Source organism: Chrysochloris asiatica, unplaced genomic scaffold, assembly GCF_000296735.1.
Source record: "Chrysochloris asiatica unplaced genomic scaffold, ChrAsi1.0 scaffold00327, whole genome shotgun sequence".
In the NCBI taxonomy this organism is placed as follows: Eukaryota; Metazoa; Chordata; class Mammalia; order Afrosoricida; family Chrysochloridae; genus Chrysochloris; species Chrysochloris asiatica.
Window position 1 is genome coordinate 1383651 of NW_006408845.1, and position 22707 is coordinate 1406357.

Consider the following 22707-nt stretch of genomic DNA (forward strand, 5'->3'; position numbering starts at 1 on the left):
TGGTAGTTTCAAACTGCTGACCTTGAAGTCAACAGCCCAACTCGTAACCACTATACTACTGGAGTAAATCTTTCTGTCTGATTTTTCTCTTTTTTTTGGATGTGCAGGTGTATTCATTTTCTTTGAGCTTACCCTGTAATTTTTTTTTCTCCCTGTTTAAAAGTTTGTTTTGTCTTGAAATCTACTTGGAAGTTCTGTATCTACATTATTTTCTCTTTTGACTTTTTAGTTGACTTCATTATACATTGATATCTCTGATTCCCTATTTTCAGACTTGTAGGTTTGCTTTGCTTTAAATACTTCTATATCTGGATTGAGTTCTGGGTGGTGGTGTAATGTACGGTAATCTCAAGTTGTTGTCTGCTGTTGTTGGTTCTCAGTTCAAAGGACACACTTTAGTATTTTTTGTAAAGTTGATCTGATCATTACAAATTCCTTTATGTTTATATCAGGAAATGTCCTATTTCACCATGGTAGATGAGGGGCAGTTTTTCTGGGTACAATTCTTGGTTGGCAAATTTTTTTCTTTCTGAGTTTTACATGTGTCATCCCACTGCCTTCTTGCCTGCATGGCTTCTGATGAGAAATCAGAGCTTAGTCTTATTGATTCTCCTTTGTGTTACCTTTTCATTTTATCCAATCTGCTCTCAGGATTCTTCCCTTGTCTTTGGTTTTGGAAATTTGATTCTGATATGTCCTGGTAATTTTCTTTTGGGATATATAATGTTTGGGGTTAGTTCAGCTTCTTGTATGATTATCTTCTCATCTTTCATGATCTGAAAGTGTTCCATTCTTTCTCATTTCTACATGTAAGCTAAAATTATCTACTGTCTCTGGGACATTGTGGGGTTGTCATAATTGTATTTAATTGATTATTGTATGTTGATGTGTTCTTAAGCTCTCACCAGTAGTGCCCTGTGGGTGTAGTTAGAGAATGGAAGCATGTGCTCCATTCTTGTTTGCCGTTCATGTGCCTCAATTTAGGGTGGGTTTAGTTGGTGTTGGCTGCTGTCTACTGTTGAATAGGGGGTATAGGAGCTAGCATTGTCTCTTGTCCAGTGGGTGGAGCTACTGGGAGTACAGAGAAACATAGTTGCTGTTTCCTTTATGATGGGAAAGAGAATTGGAATACCTAAATTGTTTCTAGAACTTGCCCAGTGAAATAGGCTACTTGCGGAGACTTTGCAGTGTATAGGGTCATAGGTGGAATCCTGAGCCCTATCCAGAACCTTCTGAGGTGCGACATTCCCACTAGAAAGGACAAGCAGAACCACCTGGAAAAGCTAAAGCAACAAAAGATACATCTTCAAAGAAAGATCAGCAGGGAAATAAAAAAAAAATGGCACTATGATTGGCTACTACAAGAACAAGCAAGTTGTTCACCGGGGAGCTATCAAGGCAAGCAATCAAGGTGCTTCAGGAAAAACCCCCTTCTAAGACTGAAACTCAAAGGGAACACATGAGCAGGCATGTAAGTTTGCTGATGATCACCCTGGTCTACTGGTAAGTGGAAGAGGGGGAAAGGCAGCAAAAAAGAAATGGGCTGAGTTCAACCATGTTTCATAGACTCCTGTTGACCTGGAGATGAGAGAGAAGAGGAAGGGCTGGTTGGTCCGAAGTGCGGTGAGACCTGGGGACTCCGGAGCCCATGGACAAGGACATATCCATGGAGGGCTAAAGCTGAGAGTGAAGCATCAGCTGGTGTGAAGTGAGGGGAGATGCACACAATAACACACAAACTTGCAGACAGTACCCATTTGACCTATCCTCGATGGCTTGATAATCAGAACTCATCTAGAGGAAGACAAAAATAAAAAATTTTTGATGAAGGAAATGAGTATAAAGTGCTACAATTTCATGAATTTGACCTATACATATGGATGTAGTAGCTCAAAATGGCAACTAAAAGGGAAGGAGTCTTCACATCAAGTATCAATTCTATCTCCTCTGTATACAGGGTAGATAGGGATGGGCAACTTAGGCATAGGCTACCTAAAATAAGGGGTGATAGAGGCACAAAGTGACTGGCTTACAAGTTTTTAAGAGGGAGCTTAGTTTAAGATTGTGTCAAGGAGGGTAGAGTCCCCACTGAATAGTTTTCATCTTGTCTAGACAGGTCTGGTGAGAGGAGCTGGGATAGGATTCTTGTGATTCAATAGTGAGCAATTGTTATAATGACTAATTGCAACTGTCACAATTGTAAAGGTAAAAAGATTTGTAACAAAAATGGGTCAGGCGTTAATTTTACAATCCAGAAGCAGAGGACCCTAGAACCATCAAGGGAGAAAAGCATAGGCAGAATGTGGGACCCTATCCAGAGAAGCAGCAACACCAGAGATGGAGTCAGAGATGAGGATACGGAGAGATGAAGCAGCTGAGGACTCTGGACTCATGGAAAGAGAAGGACTGGATGCTGGCAGCCAGGAAGCAGGCTTGCAGAATGCATAGAATGTACCCTTTGGTTGTTTAAATTATTATATATTCCTGAGTGTTTTTGATACATTCCTCCCAGATCCCCAGCCCCACCCCCCAAAAAACAGGAAATGGAAGTAAATACTGTTGAACACAGTTACATAAAGTCAAACTGGATTCAGAAGAGGGTGTGGAATGAGGGATAGCATTGCTGATGTCATATGGATCTTAGCAGAAAGCAGAGAATACAGGAAAAATGTTGATTTACTTGCATTTTATTGACTATACAAAGGTATTTAACTGTGTGTAACATAATAAACTATAGATAACACTGTGAAGCATGGGAATTCTAGAACATTTCACTGTGCTTATGGGAAACTTGTACATAGACCAAGAGACAGTTGTTCAAACAGAACAAGGGGATACTATGTGTTTTAAAATGAGGAAAAGTGGTATCAGCATTGTATCCTATCACCATACTGATACAATCTGTATGCTGAAGAAATAATCCAAGAAACTGGAGTATACAAAGAAGAACACAGAATCAGGAACAACCTGTGATATGCAACGACACAACTCTGCTTGCTGAAAGCAAAGAGGACTTAAAGCACTTGTTGATGCAGATCAAAGAATACAGCCTTTAGTACGAATTACCACTCAATGTAAAGAAGAAAAAAAAATCCTCACAACTGTACCAATAAACAACTCATGATAAATGAATAGCAGATTGAATTGGTCAAGGATTTCATTTTACTTGAATCCACAAACAACACTCATGGAAATAGCAGTCAAGAAATCAAATGATATATTATTATACTGAGCCAATCTGATGCAAAAAATCTCTTTTAAAGTGTTAAAAAGCATAGATGTCACTTTGAAATCTAAGGTATGCCTGCCCCTAAGCCATGGTATTTTCAGTCATTTCATATGCTTGTGAAAGTTGAATAATGAACAAAGAACACCATAGAAGAATTGATCCATTTGAACTGTGGTGTTGGCGAACAATATTAAAAGTACCATGAATTGGCAGAGAAGCAAACATCCATCTTGGAAGATAGATCAGAAGCATCCAAATGCTCCTTAGAAGAGAGGATGACAAGACTGAATCGCACAGTTTGGACACACTGTCAGGAGAGAGACTAATCCCTGGAAAAGGACAGCATGTTTGGTAAAGTAGAAACTCACTGAAGAAAAGGAAGAACTCCAAGGAGATGAATTGACACAGCAGCTGAAGCAACACAACACAACAACGATTATGAGGATGGTGCAAGATCAGGTAGTAGTTTGTTCTGTTGTGTACAGAGTCGCTATGAATTGGAACTGACTGACTCCGGCTGTACCTAACCAACATAGAATATGTTTCAACGTGGGTCATTTTTCCTCTAAAACAGTACTTTAAATATACTCAATCTATTGTATGTTAATTATATCTCAATAAAGCTGTCTTTAAAAAAAAAAAAAAGGTGCAATAGAGTTAATTGTTTAATTCCTCCATTTTGTGATATATTGTAAATCCTAGCCTACAGTCCTGTGGTTATGATCTCATTTGGGAGTAAGCTGTCTGTCACTGTTTCATTTTGGAGTGAGCACTCTAAGGTGAATGAGGCAGGGTGAACTTGGGATATACCTAAATCCCCACTTTACTAGAGGGTCTGATTCAAGTCATCACCCTTAGTTTCGTTGGAGGTGTGATCTATGTTGAATATCTATGTTCTTGCTGTGTAGAACCTTATCTCCAACACTGAATTTTTTCATCTATCCAATGGGACTAAAAGCCATTTAATTGTTTAACAGTATTTTCCATGGTAAATTACAGCATGTTGGCAAATTTTTTACCTTGAACACTGAAGAATATTTAACATGTTAATTCACTTTTTTCCCCACATATAATACTTAGGTCATAAACTTGAATAATTACTGCAGAAAAAAAAACTTTCTACTTCTTAGTTGAAGACTTAGACACAGAAACTGACAAGGAAATTCCTAAAATAGCTGTTGTATAGCAACCCTGCATAGGATTAGCGACTCAGTATAGAATCGTTGTTAAATGCTGTCAAGTCCCTTCTGACTCATTGCCACCCTATATGGGGTTTCCAAGGAGCCACTGGTGGGTTTGAATCGCCAAGCTTGCTTATCCTACAAGGCCACACCAAGACTCTTCATTAGGATTTTTGAGGCTGTCCTGGTGTGGCTCTGTAGGATAAGCACTAGACCACAAGGTCAGTTTGAACCTCAAGGTCGGCAGTTTGAACTCACCAACCGCTCCTCGGAAACCCTATACAGTGTCTCACTACGAACCTACTAGATGACACTTAACAACAACAAATCTTTACAGAAGCAGAAATCCTTATCTTTCTACTGGCTGTAGATTCAAACTCCTGACCCTGCAGTTAGCAGCCCAATACATAACCCACTGCCCTACCAGAGCTCCCTAAAGTGTTACACACCTCAAATGCCAAGGTTTGCCGACAAAGCTCCGCCTTCATGCAAACTCTGCCCACTTCCGGCAGCCCCACCCACCCTCCTAACGTTGGAACGCCGCCCCTCTCCTCAGGGTCCCGGGACACCCCCCTACTCCCCCGCCCGGATCCTAATTCTCATTGGACAAATTTGGATACTGTATACACACCCGACACGCGCATCTTTGGCCGGGGCGTCTTCACGCCTGCGCAGCAGAGCCGTCAGGCTGCTGGAGCCTGGGGGAAGGGGGCTGAGGTCAGGCCGAATCTTCCTCCGTAATAAGAAGCGACGTGTCCCGCGGTCCTGGCTCCGTGGGTCCGGTCGGATCGGGCCTGGGCGCTGGAGCTGCGGTGGCTTCCGCCGCGGCGTGTGCGATGGAGGCCGTGCCGGAGCCCAGCACTCAGGCTGGGGGAGGCCGAGACCGCCGGCGGTGCTAGTAGATGAGGCGGCGGCGGCGGCGGCAGCCCTGGCTCTCCATGAGCAAGCGGCGGCGGCGACGGGTGCGGCGGCACCGGCGGTTTTCGGTCCCCGGGGAGGTACGAGTCGGATTTCTGATGGACGGAGACTGGCCGGTGTGGGGAACGCTTTTCGTGGTTGGTCCTCCCCTCCATCCTCCTTTGCCCGCAGCACTAGGCACTCAGTGGGCAATGCCCGGGCGGGGTCGCCCGCTATTCTCACCGGCTGCGAGTTCGGGAACTCGTCTGCTGTATGGAGCCGGTCCTCCGCGACAGGCCTTGCAGGGTGGGGCGGGCCGGGGTCTGGGAGCCGGGTGGGCGTGGCTGGAGCCCGGGGGCTGGCGCCCACCACGCGCCCAACACCCCGCCCAAAGCCCCGTGCTGGCTTAAGGAGACGCGTGGGGCTGTTTTTCCGAAGAGGCGCTGATTAGAAAGGGGGTCCTGATGTGGGGCTGTAGGATAAAAACTGGACAGATAACTGCAAGGTCGGAGGTTCAAACTCACCAGTCGCTCCTTGGAAACCCCATACTATGAGTTGCAATGAGTTGGAACCGACAGGAGGGCACTTAATAACAACTATTAGAAAGGGAGCCCTTTTCTTAGCTTATAGGGAATCCATCATTCAGTACCTTAGGCAGGTTATCTAGTACTCAGGGTAAGGTGAAGTAGACTGCCACCCTTGGGAATGATCTAAAAGGAACGGTATCATTTTACCAGAGAAATGAGTCAGGTGATTGTCAGGTTTATTCAAATTAAGGGGCCTATTGAGGCAGGTAAATATTATGGGCTTTCAATACTGTGCCTTCTGACTGTGGGGCAAAAATTTAAGACTTTTAAGTAAAGCTGTGTGCAGCCATCTCACCATCTTATTTTGTAAATTGGAACAGATCACCTTATTAATGCTGAAACTAGATTCTGCCCTCTCATTCTGCCCATCCCAAATTCGTCACTGTTACCACCACCACCTCTTTTTTTTTTTTTGCAGAAAAAAAAAATTATTTTCATAGTTTGTTAGTGTGTTTATGTATGCTGTGTATGTATCAGAGAGAGCAATTGCAGTTTAATTCTCTCGAAGTATAAGTATTCCTGTATGGAGCTGTAGTTAGTCTTCATTTGGTTTTATTAAAAAAAAAGATAATTTACAGAAAAATACTACAAAGGAAGCTTTCCTCCCAGTGTAATATTTAGGAATCTGAACTCAAGTCCTTAATCTTACAATTTGCGAGAAAGTTCCTTAAAATTCAGCAGAAGTAATCACTCCAAGAAGAAAGATTTTTATTCTTACTTACATGCTTCATGGTTTTTTAAAATCTACTAAGGAAACTGTTCTTATTAAGAAACTTGAGTTTTTGTTTTCCTAGACTCCAGACGGGGTCCTGGCATGGTGCTGTAGGATAAGCACTGGACTGCTAACTATAAGGTCAGTGGTTCAAATCCACCAGCCACTATGGGTCAAACCAACTTGAGAGCACTTAACAACAGATTCCAAATATTCCATGGCTCCATGCTATAAGCAAGCAGCTCTGGTTACGAATTGGGCTGCTGACCCAGCTATTCCATGGGAGAAAGATGAGGCTTTTTGTTCTCGTAAGGTTTTACAGCCTCGGAAACCCTGTACAGGATCACTGTGAATCGGAACCGACTCCACGGCACAACAACACCACCACCATGCTATAAGCACTGGACTGTGAACCACAAGGTCCACTGTTAAAGCCCACCAGCCACTCTGCAGGAGAAAGATGAGGCTTTCTACTTTCACAAAGATTGAATTTGGAAACTTTAAACAGGGTCGCTATGAGTCAGAACCAACTCAGTGGTACTTAATGACTTACTCCTAAACAATTGACTAGACCCAACATGCAAATTGACTATAAATATCTACACTTCAGACTAACAATAGGGTTGAATAGTCTATAGTTCACAGTATAAAACTCTGTGGATGACTATGTTTAACATTACCGAGTGGAATTTTGTCTACTAACCAAACCAAACCCACTGCCATCAAGTAGATGCTGACTCATAGCGACCCTATATATAGAGTTTCCAAGGCATGGGAACAGAAAACTGTATCCGCCCCCTATCACCTGTGGGATTGACTGCCAACCTTGTAGTTAGTAGTCCAGTGCTTCTTCTAAAGCACCACCAGGGCTCCTTTTTAGTCTACTGTGTTGCCAAAGGAGCTCTGGTAGCGTAGTGGTTACGAATTGGGCTGCTAACCTCAAGGTCAGCAGTTTGAAACTACCAGCTGTTCCGCAGGAGAAAGATGAGACTTTCTGCTCCCGTAAAGATTTACAGCCTCAGAAACCCTGTGCAGCAGGGTCACTATGAGTCGTAACTGACTCCATGGTACTTAACAACAACAGTGTTGCCAAATCATTTTGAATTTAATCATTTCTCATACAAATAATTCAAAACACAGAAATCTACAACATTATTGTATGTTGTACTGGTGTTTGGGAGGATAAGGCATATGAAAAGATGCCCAAAATACAGCACTGACCAGTTACTCATTTCCTGTTTTTCAGATGCTATCCTTTTTCATGAAAATATGTGTTTCCCTAACAGTAACATTGAATACTTGTTATTTTCACTTTAGACATGTAGCCCAAGTAAAGCAGTTTTTTTCAATACAATTTCAGTAGGACTTCATTCCTCCCAATTATTTTTTAGGTTTTGCTTTATTTAACATACATAGCACACAAACATGTTTATTAAAATACAGTCAAGACTTTAAAAACAAAATGTTTAGCACTCCTGAAGATATTTTTGTTAAGTGCAGTAGAGTCGGTTTTGACATATAGTGACCCCATTTAGGGTTTTTGAGGCTTTAAATCTTTTATAGGAGCAGAAAGCCTCATCTTTCTACCATAGAGCAGTTGGAGGTCTCGAACCGCTGACCTTGTGGTTTGCATTCCAGTTTGCATTGCTTATCTTCATTAATTCCACCAGAAGATTTATTTCTACCCCCTTACTCCTAAAGATAGAAACAAGGATAAATGCCTGTCAGTAAAGAGAGGGACCCTTGTCACTATGCTCATAACCTAAGCATTGTTAGTTGTGAAGTGCCGTTCAGTTGGTTCCAACTCTGTGTAGGGTTTCTGAGGAGCAGCTGGTGGGTTTGAACTGCCAATCTATGGTTTGCAGTCCAGTGCTTATCCTATAGTACCACACCAGGAGTCCTAAACATACAGAGGAAGAAATCAAAATATCAAATTCTGAATCAGATCTTTACATTATGGTCTCTGTATTTAAAATTATAGGTTATCAGCACAGTTCTAAACTTTTAATTACAAATCCCAAAGTCAATAGTTGTTGTTGTTAAGTGCCGTCGAGTCGGTTCCGACCCATAGCGACCCTGTACAGGGTTTCCGAGAGTATAAATCTTTACGGGAGTAGAAAGCCTCATCCTGGTGTGGTGCTGTGGGTTAATGCGCCAGACTGCAAAGCCGTTTGAACTGCAAGGTTGGCTGTACAAACTCACCAGGTACTCCTTGGAAACCCCAGACAGGGTCGCTATAGGTCACAACCGACTCAGTGGTACTTAACAACAACAACAGCAATGTTGCTATTTGGAGTCCTGGTGTGACACTATAGGGTAAGTACAGGACTAATAACCTCAAAATCCGTGGTTCAAACCCAGGGTTGCTGTGAGTTGGAATCAAGTTTGTGGCACTTAACAGCATCATGCTGCAATTCTGCTAAGTTCTCACAATTATTCCCCATAAAAGTTAAGTGCCAGAATTAGTCTATTACAACAGGATTTGTAATAGGTTTTCTATATCACAGATAAAATGTGTAGTCTAATTAATATAAAGATGTTAAGTGACCATTATAATCTGTACTCCATGTAAGGATTTTTTAATATATCAGTTACTTAAATTGTTCTGTCCAACTTACAGTGACACTATATAGGAGAGCAGGAGGTGGGTTTAAACCTCTGACTTTGTGACTTATCCTACAGCACCACACCAGAACTCCAGTTTCTTAAATAGGACCATGCACAAGAAAGTAAGTCATAACTGTTATTTTGGAGTTTACATTAGTTGTTGTTAAGTGCCATCAAGTCAGTTCTGACCCATAGTGACTCTCTTTAGGGTTTCCAAGGAGCGGCTGGTAAGCTTGAGCCGCCAACCTTGCTGTTCAAACTTACTTTGAAGTCCAGCGCATTAACCCACAGCACCACACCAGAACTCCTACACTAGTATTAGACCTAAAAAAATTAAGTTATATCTTTAAATGATTTAATTTTCATCTAAGACTTCTTTATTACATGATTTTCCTATGTCACAGATTCAGTGCAGCAGTATAACAGTGCATCAAATGGCCATTCAGTATCTCAAAAAAGATGGCAGTTTCTAAAATGGTCTGCACCATGCATATTGCCAAGAAAATGGTGAAAAACTTCAATTGTTTTAAAAAGTTTTTGCTACATTAGAAGACCATCTATATAAATTTAGTGTAAATCTCTAGATTACTTTATTGTCATTTTAAATCTTGTGCATTTAGGACACAAAGTCACAAGCTTGTGTTTTATTTTAAACTTTTTTAAAATTCAGGATGAAGACACTGTTTGAAGAGATCAAAGCATCAATTAAAAATAACTATAATCAAGATCGCTCATTTTGGAGGCCTGTTCTTCCTTGGGGAGGTGTTTTTACTATCAAAGCTGGCCGCAAAGCAGTATCCTGTACACCACTCTACGTTGAAATAAGACTGAAAAATACCTGCACCATAGATGGATTCTTGATGTTACTATATGTCATTCTTAATGAAAATGAGAATTTTCCCAGGGAACTCTCTCTTCATTTAGGTAGAGAGTTTATAGACTGTTTTCTTTATTTAATGGACACCTACAGTTTTACAACTGTGAAGTTACTTTGGATTTGGGACAAGATGGAAAAACAGCAGTACAAATCTGAAGTTCATAAAGCATCATTAATAATTGATTTGTTTGGAAATGAGCATGATAATTTTACAAGAAATCTTGAAAATTTCATGTCTACCATTCAAGAGAGTTACTGTTCCAACTGGCGATGCCCAACTCGAGTGCAGGAAGATCAGCAGCGCATAATTATTATAAAGTAAGTTGTTTTTAAAGTCTGTTCTGTCACTTTCAGCAAAAATAAGATCACATGCATGTTTTAAACAAATAGTTCTTTAAAAAACACACACACCTATGGCTAAACTACTTGTTACAGTGCAGAACTTTTGTAACTACTTAGAATAAAGCAGCCACACTTGTATACAAGACTCCTCAGTAGGTCCCATGCAAACACTAGGTATAATAATAGACTTATTATATCCAATCATTTGGAATTAATGTACAAAATCAATAGATAATGATTTCAGTGGCAGATAGTGAATTATTTACTATATAAAATGTTTCACACGTGTTTTGAGTTTAATATTATGACTATATTGTTGTTTTAAGTATTGTCAAGTTGGCTTTGACTCATAATGACCCTGTATAGGGTTTCTGAGGAACAGCTTGTAGGTTTGAAATGCCAGCCTTTAGGTTAACAGTGCAGAGCTAATCCTACAGAGCCACACCAGGGTTATAATAGATATTAATTCCTTGTGTTGCCAATGTAGCCTCTTGAAGATCAGTTACTACTATTTTGGTGTTTGACTCCTTAAATAGATCTCTGTTAGGTAGGCTAGGTCCACAGAAACAAAAGGACAGGAAGTACTCTTTCGAGTCATGGTCAGAGCACAATTATAGACAGAAAGCTCAAACTTGAAATCTAACACCTGGAGAGGTTGGCGGAGTGAGCAGCTTTTTCACTGACTTAAGAAAAGTGATACATGGCCCTGGTAGCTTCAGTAGTTAGTGTCTTCCAGCTGCTCTGCAGGAGAAAGATAGCGCTTTCTGCTCCCATAAAGACTTGTTGTTGTTGTTATGTGCTATGGAGTCGGTTCCAACTCATAGCGACCCTGTACAGGGTTTCAGAGGCTGTAAATCTTTACGGGAGCAAAGAGCCTCATCTTTCTCCCACGAAACAGCTGGTAGTTTCAAAATGCTGACCTTGTGGTTCGCAGCCCAATTTGTAACCACTACGCTACCAGAGCTCCTTCCATAAAGAGTTACAGCCTTAGAAATCCTGTAGGTCACTATGAATTGGATTTGACTGGACAGTACACAACCAAAACAAGAAAGGTGCTGGGAGCCAGCTAAATATTTTTGCTTCTCATAGAGAAGAGTAGACCTCGAAGCTGGTAAATGACAGGGAGGAAGACCAAACTAGCAAACTCTAGTGGACTGTTGGGAAACCTTAAAGCCACTGGGAGACATGAGTGTGAAAAGGAATAATTGCCAGAGGAAGAAAACGGGACAGTGAAATGGACCCAGTCACATTGTTGACAGAAAGGGTATTTGGCCCCATGATCCAGAAGAAGAGCCTAAAAGAATGGATTCCCCATTTGGGAATGTAGATCATATAAACTACCTTATCAAATTCACATTTCTTTATAGCATGCTCATTTTAATATTATAACATCATGCTGCTTATGGGAAGTTTTAAATTCTCATTTTAGAGTCTACCAATTAATGGTTCTTTTTTCTGAAATGCACTTTGACCATGTTCGGCTTGCTCTCATGAAGTTTGCCAGAAATGGAGCAATTTTTTTAGCCATTTTATATACCCTTAGCCAGAATTTTTCATTAAACTCTTACTCCTATTAAAATATTAAAAATTCCTCAGTCAAAACTAGCAAACCCTGCCCATTGTATATATGAATATTTCTGGTTATTTTTCATTTTTATTTGTTGGTGTATAGTAGTTGTGCTACAGTATATTAAAGAAACATGGCACAGAATAAGTTGTATTGCTGGTATGCTGATGTTGATTTGAAGTCTATCGGGGGGAAATTCTCTTAATCTGTATCATTATGGACTGAAAAGGGTTTCAGAATTCTTTTTTAAAGATCAATCAATACCTAACTCATTTCTATCAAGCCGTTGGTAACTTAGTGTGACCCTATAGGACAGAAGTACCCACAGGGCTTCTTAGACTGTCATCTGTACAGAAGCAGACCACCACATCTTTCTCTTAGGAGTTCAAAATGTCATCCTTTCAATTAACAGCCAAGTGCTTAACCACTGCATCTCTAGGGCTCCTTTTTTTAAATTGTTGTGTGTGGTCGAGTCAGTTCCGACTCATAACAACCCTGCTTACCGTTTCTGAGGAGTGGTTGTGGGTTTGAACTGCCGACCTTAAGGTTAGCATTCCCATGCTTATCTAATTTGTAAGTACTCTGAAACTATAATGAAATCTTTACAGCTGTAGGATAAGCACTGGACTGCTAACTACAAGGTTGGTGGTCCAAACCCACCAGCCATTCCTTAAAAGCCCTAGGAGTCAGAACCAACTCAACAGCACTTAACAACAATATAGTAATAATATTTTATTCTTATCTTACCCATTGCCATCAAGATAATGCTGACTCTTAATGACTCTATAGGACAAAGTAGAACTGCCCATAGGGTTTCCAAGACTAATTTTTATTGAAGCAGACTGTCACATCTTTTTCCCACAGAGTTGGTTCAAATTGCCAACTTTGTGGTTAGCCACCAAGCATTTAAACACTACATCACCAGTTATTGGTCTCCATCTGTGGAAGAAAGGAGAGTGATAAGAACTGAAGAGGCTTGGAATCAGTTAGACTGATGAAACATGTAAACATAATTCTCCATGACTTTGAGACCAGAAGAACTAGAGAGTGCCCAGTTACCACTACCAACTGCTCTGAAAGGGATCATATTAGAAGGTCCTGGATAGAGTAGCAGAATATGTGGAAGAAACTCAGTTATTAAAAAAAAAAAAAGGCTGAGCTAACTGGTTAAAAAGATAGTGGAAGAACTCAAGCACCCTTCAGGTTTGGAATGCAACTCACACTTGTGACCCAATTTTCAGCCAAACAGTAGATTGGTATACAGTGGTCGCTGTAGTTATGTGCTGTGGAATTGATTCTGACTCATAGTGACCTTGAATAGGGTGTGCGAGGCTGTAAATCTTTATGGGAACAGAAAGCCTCATCTTTCTCCCTTGGAATAGCAGCCTGACTCATAACGACTATGCTACCAGAGCTCCTTATAGGGAGGACAACATTAGTAGAATATGCTCACTATTAATGACATAGTAGTCAGTCATTTAAAAATCAAAATGGCAACAATTACCTAAGGACAAAGTTGAGAAGGGATGGGAAGGTGAGTGGAATGGCAGTAGAAACCACAGGGAGGAAGTGGGATAACCGTTGTTGCATGGAAGAGATTGCAATCATCGAGATGTAACAAAGTATATGATCTGTTGTCTGTAAACCTTCACTCAATTTACAATAGAAAGTTTAAAATTAATAAACATCTGTACCACTAGGGCTCTTCATGCTTATTTTGCTGCTGCTGCTGCTGCTGCTATGTACATCAAGTCAGTTACAGTTTATAGCAACCCCATACAGGGTTTCCGAGTCTATAATCTTTTCAGGAGCAGAAAACTCATCTTTCTCCTGTGGAGTGGCTGGTGGATTCAAACTGCTAACCTTACAATTAGCAGTCCAACACGTAACCCACCACGCAACCAAAATTCCCTCCATTCTTGTTTTAGATACTTAAAATGTTTGCATTATGCTCTGCTGCTTTCAGCCTTTGCCTGTATTTTAATCCTGTATTCAAAAGAGCCTACCAAGTACTTACCCAAATCCAAACTCACTGCCATCTTATCATTTCCAGTTCATAGCAACTCAATATAAGGTTTCTGAGACTGTAACTCTTTACAGGAGCAGACAGCTTTGCCTTTCACTCATGGATCAGCTTACAGGTTTGAACCGGCAACCTTTTAATTACCAATCCAACACCTAACTCACAGTGCCACTTAGGAGGGGAAAAACAAAAACTTTTAACACATAGGCAACTGAAGCCAAGAATAACTAAGTGACTTGCATTTAATCAGGTAACTAAAAGATTTTTCTCCCGGCTCTGGGTCAAACTTATTTTCCTACTAGACCAGATTACATCTCTTGAAGCCTTTCAAAAACATGCTTAAATTTAACTAACAACAACTGTGTGTTTCAAAACCAGTTTACAAAAAGATTTAATGTTTCTTGAACAGTCTCATGCATTAGCATTTATTTAATTCAGATGGCCTTTATATGGCCCACAATACAGGTCCATGCTTTGTACACTTGATTTTTCTAAGAATAGATTGATTTGTAAATTTTTTTATCCTAATAATGTATTAGCCTGTAAAGCGTTCAAGCAATTCTTGACATGGATTTTGTAACTATTATAGTCCTCCCCAAGAAATTCCACATGGAAACTTGATACGACTGGCTGTGGATGAATTATTCTGTTCCAAGATTGAACTGTGCGAAGAGCGTGGGTGAGTATATGATGGGCGCTAAAGAACAGTATTTCTGAGTTTCTTATAAAGAGGCCTGGGCTGTTTCACTCTTTAATGTTAATACTTTATGAAACTGCAACTGATAAGGGTTTCAGGAGGTTTACTTTGCCCTCTTCTAATTTAATATGCCCATTTTATGCTGTGTTGTCATTATCAAATGTCAGTATGTACAGTAAGATACTACAGCCAGTTGATGAATGCAAAGCCAAATGCCTTTTCTTTTTTTCCCACTGCTGAGTAGGTACAATAAAACCTTGGTTAACCGGAACCCAGCTAATCGGGATCCTCAATTAACTGGATTTTTTTCTGCACTCCACATTTAAGAGAAAGAGGTAAATGGCAACCAAAAAATTTAGCATAGTAAAACAAACAAAAAGTCCAGAGGGGTAGAGCATACACAACCTAATTCTTAACAGCTTCTATACCTACACTATTGTACAGTGAGTATTTAGGATAATCTTATAGCTAATTAATTACAAATGAAAGATTAAACTATGTTTGGTCAATTTTACTTATTAAGTTCAGAAAGTGAACTAATATATTTTAGAAGCATTTATAGTAACAATTAATGAAACAAAATGGTTTTCTGGTTAATGTATGTTAACCAGCATACTGTGTCCTGAGCATTCCGGTTAATCGAGATTTTACTGTATAATTGTATTTGTTGTATTCTGATATATGTGCTCAATATCTGATAATACTAAGAACAGATCATTTGCTTCATGCTAATAGAAGATTGTACTGGCAAAAGGAAACAACAGAGAATTGTAGTCAGTGTAAAGAGGACTCTAGGATTCACTTAATTATCCTCTCTGCCAGTATTCTTCATTGAAGCCAGCTCAGAGAGAGAAAAATAAAAGCATTAATATTAATATTCAGCAGACTACATGCTATCATAAGTCTAGCTAGAAATAGAATTTTTGCTAGAAATTTAAAAGTACCATTTCTAATACAGAGAATGTCACAGCTTGTAAACTGGGAATCAGTAAAAACCAAACAAAGCCAAACCTGTTAGCATAAAGTTGATTTCTACTCTAGCAAACCTAGAGGACATGGTAGAACTGCCCCATAGGGTTTCCAAGGCTGTAAATGTTTACAGAAGCAGACTACCACATCTTACTCTCAAAGAGCATCTAGTGGGTTCAAACTGCCAACCTTTTGGTTATCAGCCTTGGGCTTTTACCACTGTACCGCCAAACCTCTTGGAAATGCTTAGACTGGGAAGTAAATAGCAAAATGATCACCCATTCCTATAATACATAATTATGCTTACCTGTTTACATTATGAATTTGCCCATTTACCTTTATGATTTTAATTTCAGGACAATTAAATCCAGAAATATTGAAAGGCAGCTTTGTGTCCCAACTGTAGTAATGCTCAGGCCTGTTTTTTCATTTTAGGTGTGGTGGCTTAAGAGAATTTTCCCAACGAATTTTCTGCCACGGGGCACCACCTTTTGTTGTCTTAAATATGCAGCATTGGAAATCTGAAGACCTGGCATATGTACCCTATTACTTGGATTTATCTGATCACAAGTAAGTATTTTTATTTTTTAAAACTAATAGAAAATAACTTTTCTACTGTTTTTTCTACTATTCTAGCATGATTTTGACTAATCCTTTAGACATTGTTGAAAACTCATAGCTGTCTCTAATTCATGTATTCTGAATAGGATCAGAATCTCTGAGTCAAAAATTATCCACACTCCATGTATACTCAGATGCCCACCTGTGTCCGTGGCTGATGACAGCATTGAGCCTGCATATGAAATGATTCTATCAGATAGACGACTGACACTGGATTATATGGCCTATCATTTGCAAATCAGCCATGTCACTGTGTATGAAATAATCCATGCTTGACTTGGGTTTCAAAAAGTTTGTTGCCAAATAGGTACTGAAACAACTCACAGAAGAGCATAAACAGAGATTTTGCAAACAAAATTTGGATCAATACTCGAAGGAAGGCAAGGGCTTCTTTAAACAAGACATGGATTGATCACTATGATCCTGAGAGTAAACTGCAGAGTATGGAATGGAAACATCCTCAATCGCTGACCAAGAAAAAGTTCAAAAATCAACCAACAGCTGGAAAATGGATGCTTAGAGTTTTCTGGGATTCTCAAGACCCAGTATTGGAACATTATCAGGAAAAGGGTTCAACAATCAACCATGAGGTGGTCACTGAAAAGCTGATACCTAAATTTCGGATTAAATGCAGAGGATTGCTATCCAAGGGCGTTGTGATCTTACATGACAATGCATATTTGCACATCTCAGCCCACACGACACTGCAGAAACGTCACTTTGAGGTGTCAAAACATCCTCCCTATAGTCCTGAGCTTGCTCCATCAGACTTTCACCTATTGGGACCCTGAAGGCAGTTCTTTGAGGATGATAATTCACCTCTGATGAAGAAGTGAAGACAGCAGTGTATTCGTGGCTCAAAGCTCATCCTAAAACATTTTTAAATAAGGAAATACGAATGCTGGTTGACAGTTGGGTAAAGTGTATTGAAAAGCAAGGAGGTTATGTCGAAAAATTATGTATGTGTCTTTTGGAAAAGCTGATTAAATTCTACAGCCAGCGTGCAGATAATTTTTGACTCATCCTCATCGTAGTACATAGGTCATCATTTAAACATAAAATGTTACTTGTTATCATGATAGATATAAAAATAAATGCATACTAGTTAGGACATGGAGTCCTGGTGTGGTACTGTGGGTTGATGTGCTGGACTGCAAAGTCAGTTTGAACCACCAGCTGCTCCTTGGAAACTCTACAGAGGGTTGCTATATACAGGATCTAACTTGACAACACTTAACAACAACAGCATAGTTCACTTAGAGTCCCTAGGTGGTGCAATCAGGTTGTGCTCAACTGCTAATTTAAGGGTTAGTAGTTCCAACTTATGAAGCAGTACTGAAGAAGAAAAGTCCTGGCTGTCTGCGTCCACTAAGATTATAGACAAGAAAACCCTTTAGAGCTGTTCTACTCTATAATATATGGTGTTGCCATGAATAAGAGTCAGTTTGACAGCAACAATAACAACAACTACACTGCCTAATTCAGACTCATCATGACCCCATAAGACAAGTAGAACTGTTTTACAGGGTTGCTAAGGTCTATAAAACTTCATGGAAGCAGACTGCTTCATCTTTCTCCTATAAAGTGTCTAGTGGGTTCAAACTGCCAGCATTTTGGTTAGCATCCCAATGCTTAACCCACTACACTACTGTTGTTACTGTTGTTAAGTCTCACCAAGTCAGTTTTGACTCATAGTGACCCTGTGTAGGGTTTCTAAGGAGCGACTGGTGAGTTTGAGCTGCCAACCTTGCAGTCCAGTGCTTATCCAACAATGACACACCACTAGGGCTCCTATAACAACAGTTCTATTGAAAGGAGAGAAAACATAGAAATACTTTTAAAGGAAAAAAGAACCCTCTGTGTCCTAATTGTTGTTGTTGTTAAGTGCTGTTGAATCAGTTCTGGCCCTTAGCAACCCTGTATAGGGTTTCCAAGGAGCAGCTGGTGAGCTTGAACCTTTGACCTTGTGATTAGCAGTCCAGTGCTCATCTTACAACACCATATCAGGACTCTAATAGAACTGTACAGGTTATGAACTAATCTGTTAAAAATAAGTTGTAAAAAATTCTTAAATTATATCAATTAAAAAGACTCTTAAAGTAATATTCAGTGAAATAGAGGACAAATCCTTTGTACTAATTTGTATGAGAAACAATCAGAAAAGCAGTCAAAAAGTTAAATGGAGCACTATCAAGAGAAATAATTTACATGTAATTGGAATTCCAGAATGGGAAGAGGAGGGGAAAAAAAGAGAATTGTAGAAGCTTTACTGGCAGAGAACTTCCTAAAACGGTGAAAGACAAGGTTTCATCCAAGAAGCTCATTGGAGCCCATGCAGGATAACCCCAAAGTAAGTCACCAGTACATATAATCAAACTTTCTGAAACCAAAAACAATTCTAAAACTGGCTCAGGACAAATGATATATTACCTACAGAAAGACACCAGTGAAACTAAGATCTGATTTCTTAGAAGAAATGTGTGCAAGAAGGCAATGGGATGACCTGCACAAAACCCTGAAAAAAAAGAATTGCCAACCAAGAACCATATATCCAGCAAATTATCTTTTAAGACACGGTGTTGAAAGTAGGACATTCCCAAATAAACAAATTAAGGGAATTCATAAAAACCAAACTAATCTTACAAGAAATATTAAAGGGAATCTTTGGACAGAGAACCAACATCAGACAACAGTCTTAGATGAAACCACACTACAGCATCACCCAGATACCAACCTAGATAAAGAATTTTCATAAGCAAAATACAGTTGCAAAACTGAAAACAGGAAACCAGAGGTCTCAGTCTAAACAATGACAACTTCAAAACAAAAAGGGGCAATTAATGGTGTAGTTATAGAAATTCCATATAGAAACTAAGTCAAGATAATAATCAAGATTAACAGGCTATAAACTTAGAAAGATAAAAGCAAGTTTTAGGGTAATGACAAAAAAAAAAAAAATCAATAAACCTACTTACCAAAATAAAGAATAAAGTCAAAGACTCAGCAAACAACATCAGCAACTACAACAACAAAAGAAACAAACAAATCCTTAAACAAAAAGGACTCAGTACGGAATATTAAGCAGAACAAAGAAACCATTGAGACCACACATTCGCACGCACATACACAAAAAAATTGGGCAAGACACAGAGTGGCAGAGTGGATTATAATTAAAAAACAAACATGACCCATCAATTGTTTGCCTACAAGAGACATACCTTATACACAAAGACTTACATAGGTTAAAAAAATCAGAGGGTGGAAAAAAGTGTATCAAACAAACAGTAACCAGAAGAGAGCAGAAGTAGCAATGAGAATCTCTGATAAAGTAGACTTTAAGTCAGAAATCCATTATAAGAGATAAGCTAAGGCATTAGGTAATGATTAAAGGGTCAATTTACCCAAAGGACAGAACCATAATAAATATTTACATACCTAGCAACAGAGCTCGAAAATTCAAAAAATAAGTTCTACTGGAATTAAAAAAAAGAAATAGACAGCTCTACCACAGTAGTAAGGAGCTCTGGTAGTGTAGTGGTTACAAATTGGGCTGTTAACCTCAAGGTCGGCAGTTCGGAACTGCCAGCTGTTCCATGGGAGAAAGATGAGGCATTCTGCTCCCATAAAGAATTGCAGCCTCGGAAACCCTGTGTAGGGTCACTATGAGTCGACTCCACGGTACTTAACAACAACAACCACAATAGTAGAAGACTTTAATGCAACACTTTCAATGATGGCAAGAACAACTCATGAAAATAACTAGACAGAAACAACAAAAATATAGATGATCTAGATAACACAACCAAGTTGACCTCATAAACATATAAAGAAGATACTACTCACTAGCAGCATAGTACATATTCTTCTCTAATGCAAGTGGATCATTCTCTGATATAGACCATATTTGGGCCATAAAGTAGACCTTAGTAAAATCAAAAGCAATGAAATAATACAAAGCATCTTCTCGAGTCATAACACTATAAAACTAGAAATCAGTAATAGAAAGAACAAGGAAAAAAATGAACTACATGGAAGCTGAATGACATAAAACTACTGGATAATGTTGTTGTTGTTGTTGTTATATGCCTTGGAGCCGATTCCGACTCATAGCAACCCTATACAGGGTTTCCGAGGCTGTAAATCTTTACGGGAGCAGAAAGCCTCATCTTTCTCCTGTGGAACAGCTGGTAGTTTCGAACTGCTGACCCTGAGGTTCGCAGCCTGATTTGTAACCACTATGCTACCAGAGCTCCTGTACTGGATAATAGAAGAAATTAAAAACAAATTAATTGCAATACTCAAATGAGAATGAAAACACAGTATACCAAAACCTTTGGGATACAGCAAAAACAGTGCTGAGAGAATTTATAGCACTAAATATACACATCAAAAAAGAAAGGGCTAAAATCAATAGCTTAACCCGACATCTCCAAACAAATACAAAAGTAACAGCAAAAGAAGTCCGTAGTCAATAGGAGAGAGGAAATTATGCAGATCAGAGCAGAAATAAATGAACTAGAAACCAAAAAAGCAATACAAAGAATCAAAAAGATGAGTTGTTGTAGTTTTTTTTGTTTTTTTTGAGGGGGGGGTGTCAATAAACTTGACAAACTACTGACTAAATTGACAAAGAAAATAAATGAGACGAAGTAAATAACCAAAATAAGCAATGAGATGAATGGCATTATAACAGCATCAACTGAGATAAAATTATAATAACAGAATATTATTTTTAAAATTGTATTCTAAATTTGAAAACCTGGAAGAAATGGGCAAATTCCTAGAAGTATGCTGCGGTTGTTGAGTGCCATCTAGTTGGCTCCAACTCAATGACCTTGTATAGCGTTCCAAGAAGCTGCTGGTGGGTTTGAAATACTGACTTTGCAGTGAACAGTCCAGTGCTTATCCTACATCACCACACCAGGACTCCAGAAACACAGGATACTTATATAACCAAACACAAATAGAGGTAGAAATTTTAAACAGACCCATAAGAAAAGAAATTTAAAAGTCATTGGAAAATAAAAACATCTGGCCAAGTCTTATGTCTGACAGCTTGTTTCACTGAAGAATTCTGCCAGACATTCAGGGAAGAGCTGATTTCAATTCTACTCAAACTATTCCAGAGTGCAGAAAAGGAAAGAACACTCTCTAATTTATTCTATGAAACCAGCATTACCCTCAAACCACAGTCAGCAAAAATCTGACTAAAGAAAGCATTAAAGAACGAAAATTACAGACCAATATCATTCATGAAAATAGCTGCAAAAATTCTCAGTAAAAATCTAGCCAACAGAATTCAATAGCATATCAAAGAAATAATACATCATGATCAAGTATGATTTATATCAAGGGCACAAGAATGGTTCAACATTAGAAAATCAATGTAATTTACCACATAAATAAAACAAAAGAAAATAATCATATGATCATCTCAGTAGGTGCAGAAAAAGCATTTGATAAAACTTAGCACCTGTTCCTGATAAAAACAAAATAGGAATTGAAGGTAAATTCAACATAATTAAGAGCATATATTCAAAACAAACAGCCAACATTATTCTCAACAAAGATTGACAGCATACCCCTTGAGAATGAGATAAGGATGCCCTTTATCACCACTCTTACTCAGTATTGTACTGGAAATCCTTACTAGAGCAATAAGGTAATAAAGGGCAATAAAATATATCCAGATTGGCAAGGAAGAAGTAAAACTCTTTATTTACAGATGACGTGTTCCCATACAGAGAAAATTCCAAGACTCCACAGCAAAGTTACTTGTGGAGTCTTTGGGATTCAGCAAAGTAGCAAGGTACAAGATCAAAAACAAAAAACAGTTGGGAGAGAACAAACAAGATGGCGGATCAGGTGGAAGTGCACTAAAGAGCTCTGCCAGCAACAACACAGAATATCAAACCAAGCAGGCTCAGGGGATGGTCCCAGAACTCTGAACCACATATAAAGGAATATTTAGAAAGTTGGAATGCTTACAGCTGGTGGAATTTGTGGCAGAAGCAAGAAATTCATTGCTTTCTAGTTTGGGACACTGAGCTGCTCCAGGAGCCTCCATCTTGAATGAGACCAAGTAGGGGAAGGATCCGAGCGACCACAGGCGCCTGGCAGAACCACAGAGATAAAGGTGTGGACATTCTTTTCTTTTGGTATCTGTTCATTGTCCCTTGCTGTCTATCAATGATGCCACCTGGCCAATCCGTCTTGTTGGAGGTCTTCCTCTTTTTCTCTGACCCTCCACCTTACCCACATGACAGCCTTTTCCAATGACTGTTTCCTCCGGACAATATGTCCAAAGTATGAGAGACGAAGCTTAGCCATCTTGGCCTCCAAGGAGGACTCTGGCTGCACTTCTTCCAAAACAGATCTATTGGTTCTTTTGGCAGTCC

General features: G+C 39.3%; 1 protein-coding gene across 1 annotated transcript in view; it reads left to right on the top strand.

Moving 5' to 3' along the window:
• Window positions 1-5152: 5152 nt before the first annotated feature.
• The window catches only part of LOC102837932 (chromosome unknown open reading frame, human C14orf28), a 21886-nt gene continuing 4331 nt past the window's right edge, over window positions 5153-22707 (top strand). Inside the window, exons 1-4 of the mRNA XM_006875438.1 lie at window positions 5153-5408; window positions 9884-10408; window positions 14612-14701; window positions 16124-16258. Coding sequence (XP_006875500.1) covers window positions 9885-10408; window positions 14612-14701; window positions 16124-16258 — 749 coding nt within the window. The 5' untranslated portion in view covers window positions 5153-5408; window position 9884. The remainder of the gene's footprint in view (window positions 5409-9883; window positions 10409-14611; window positions 14702-16123; window positions 16259-22707) is intronic.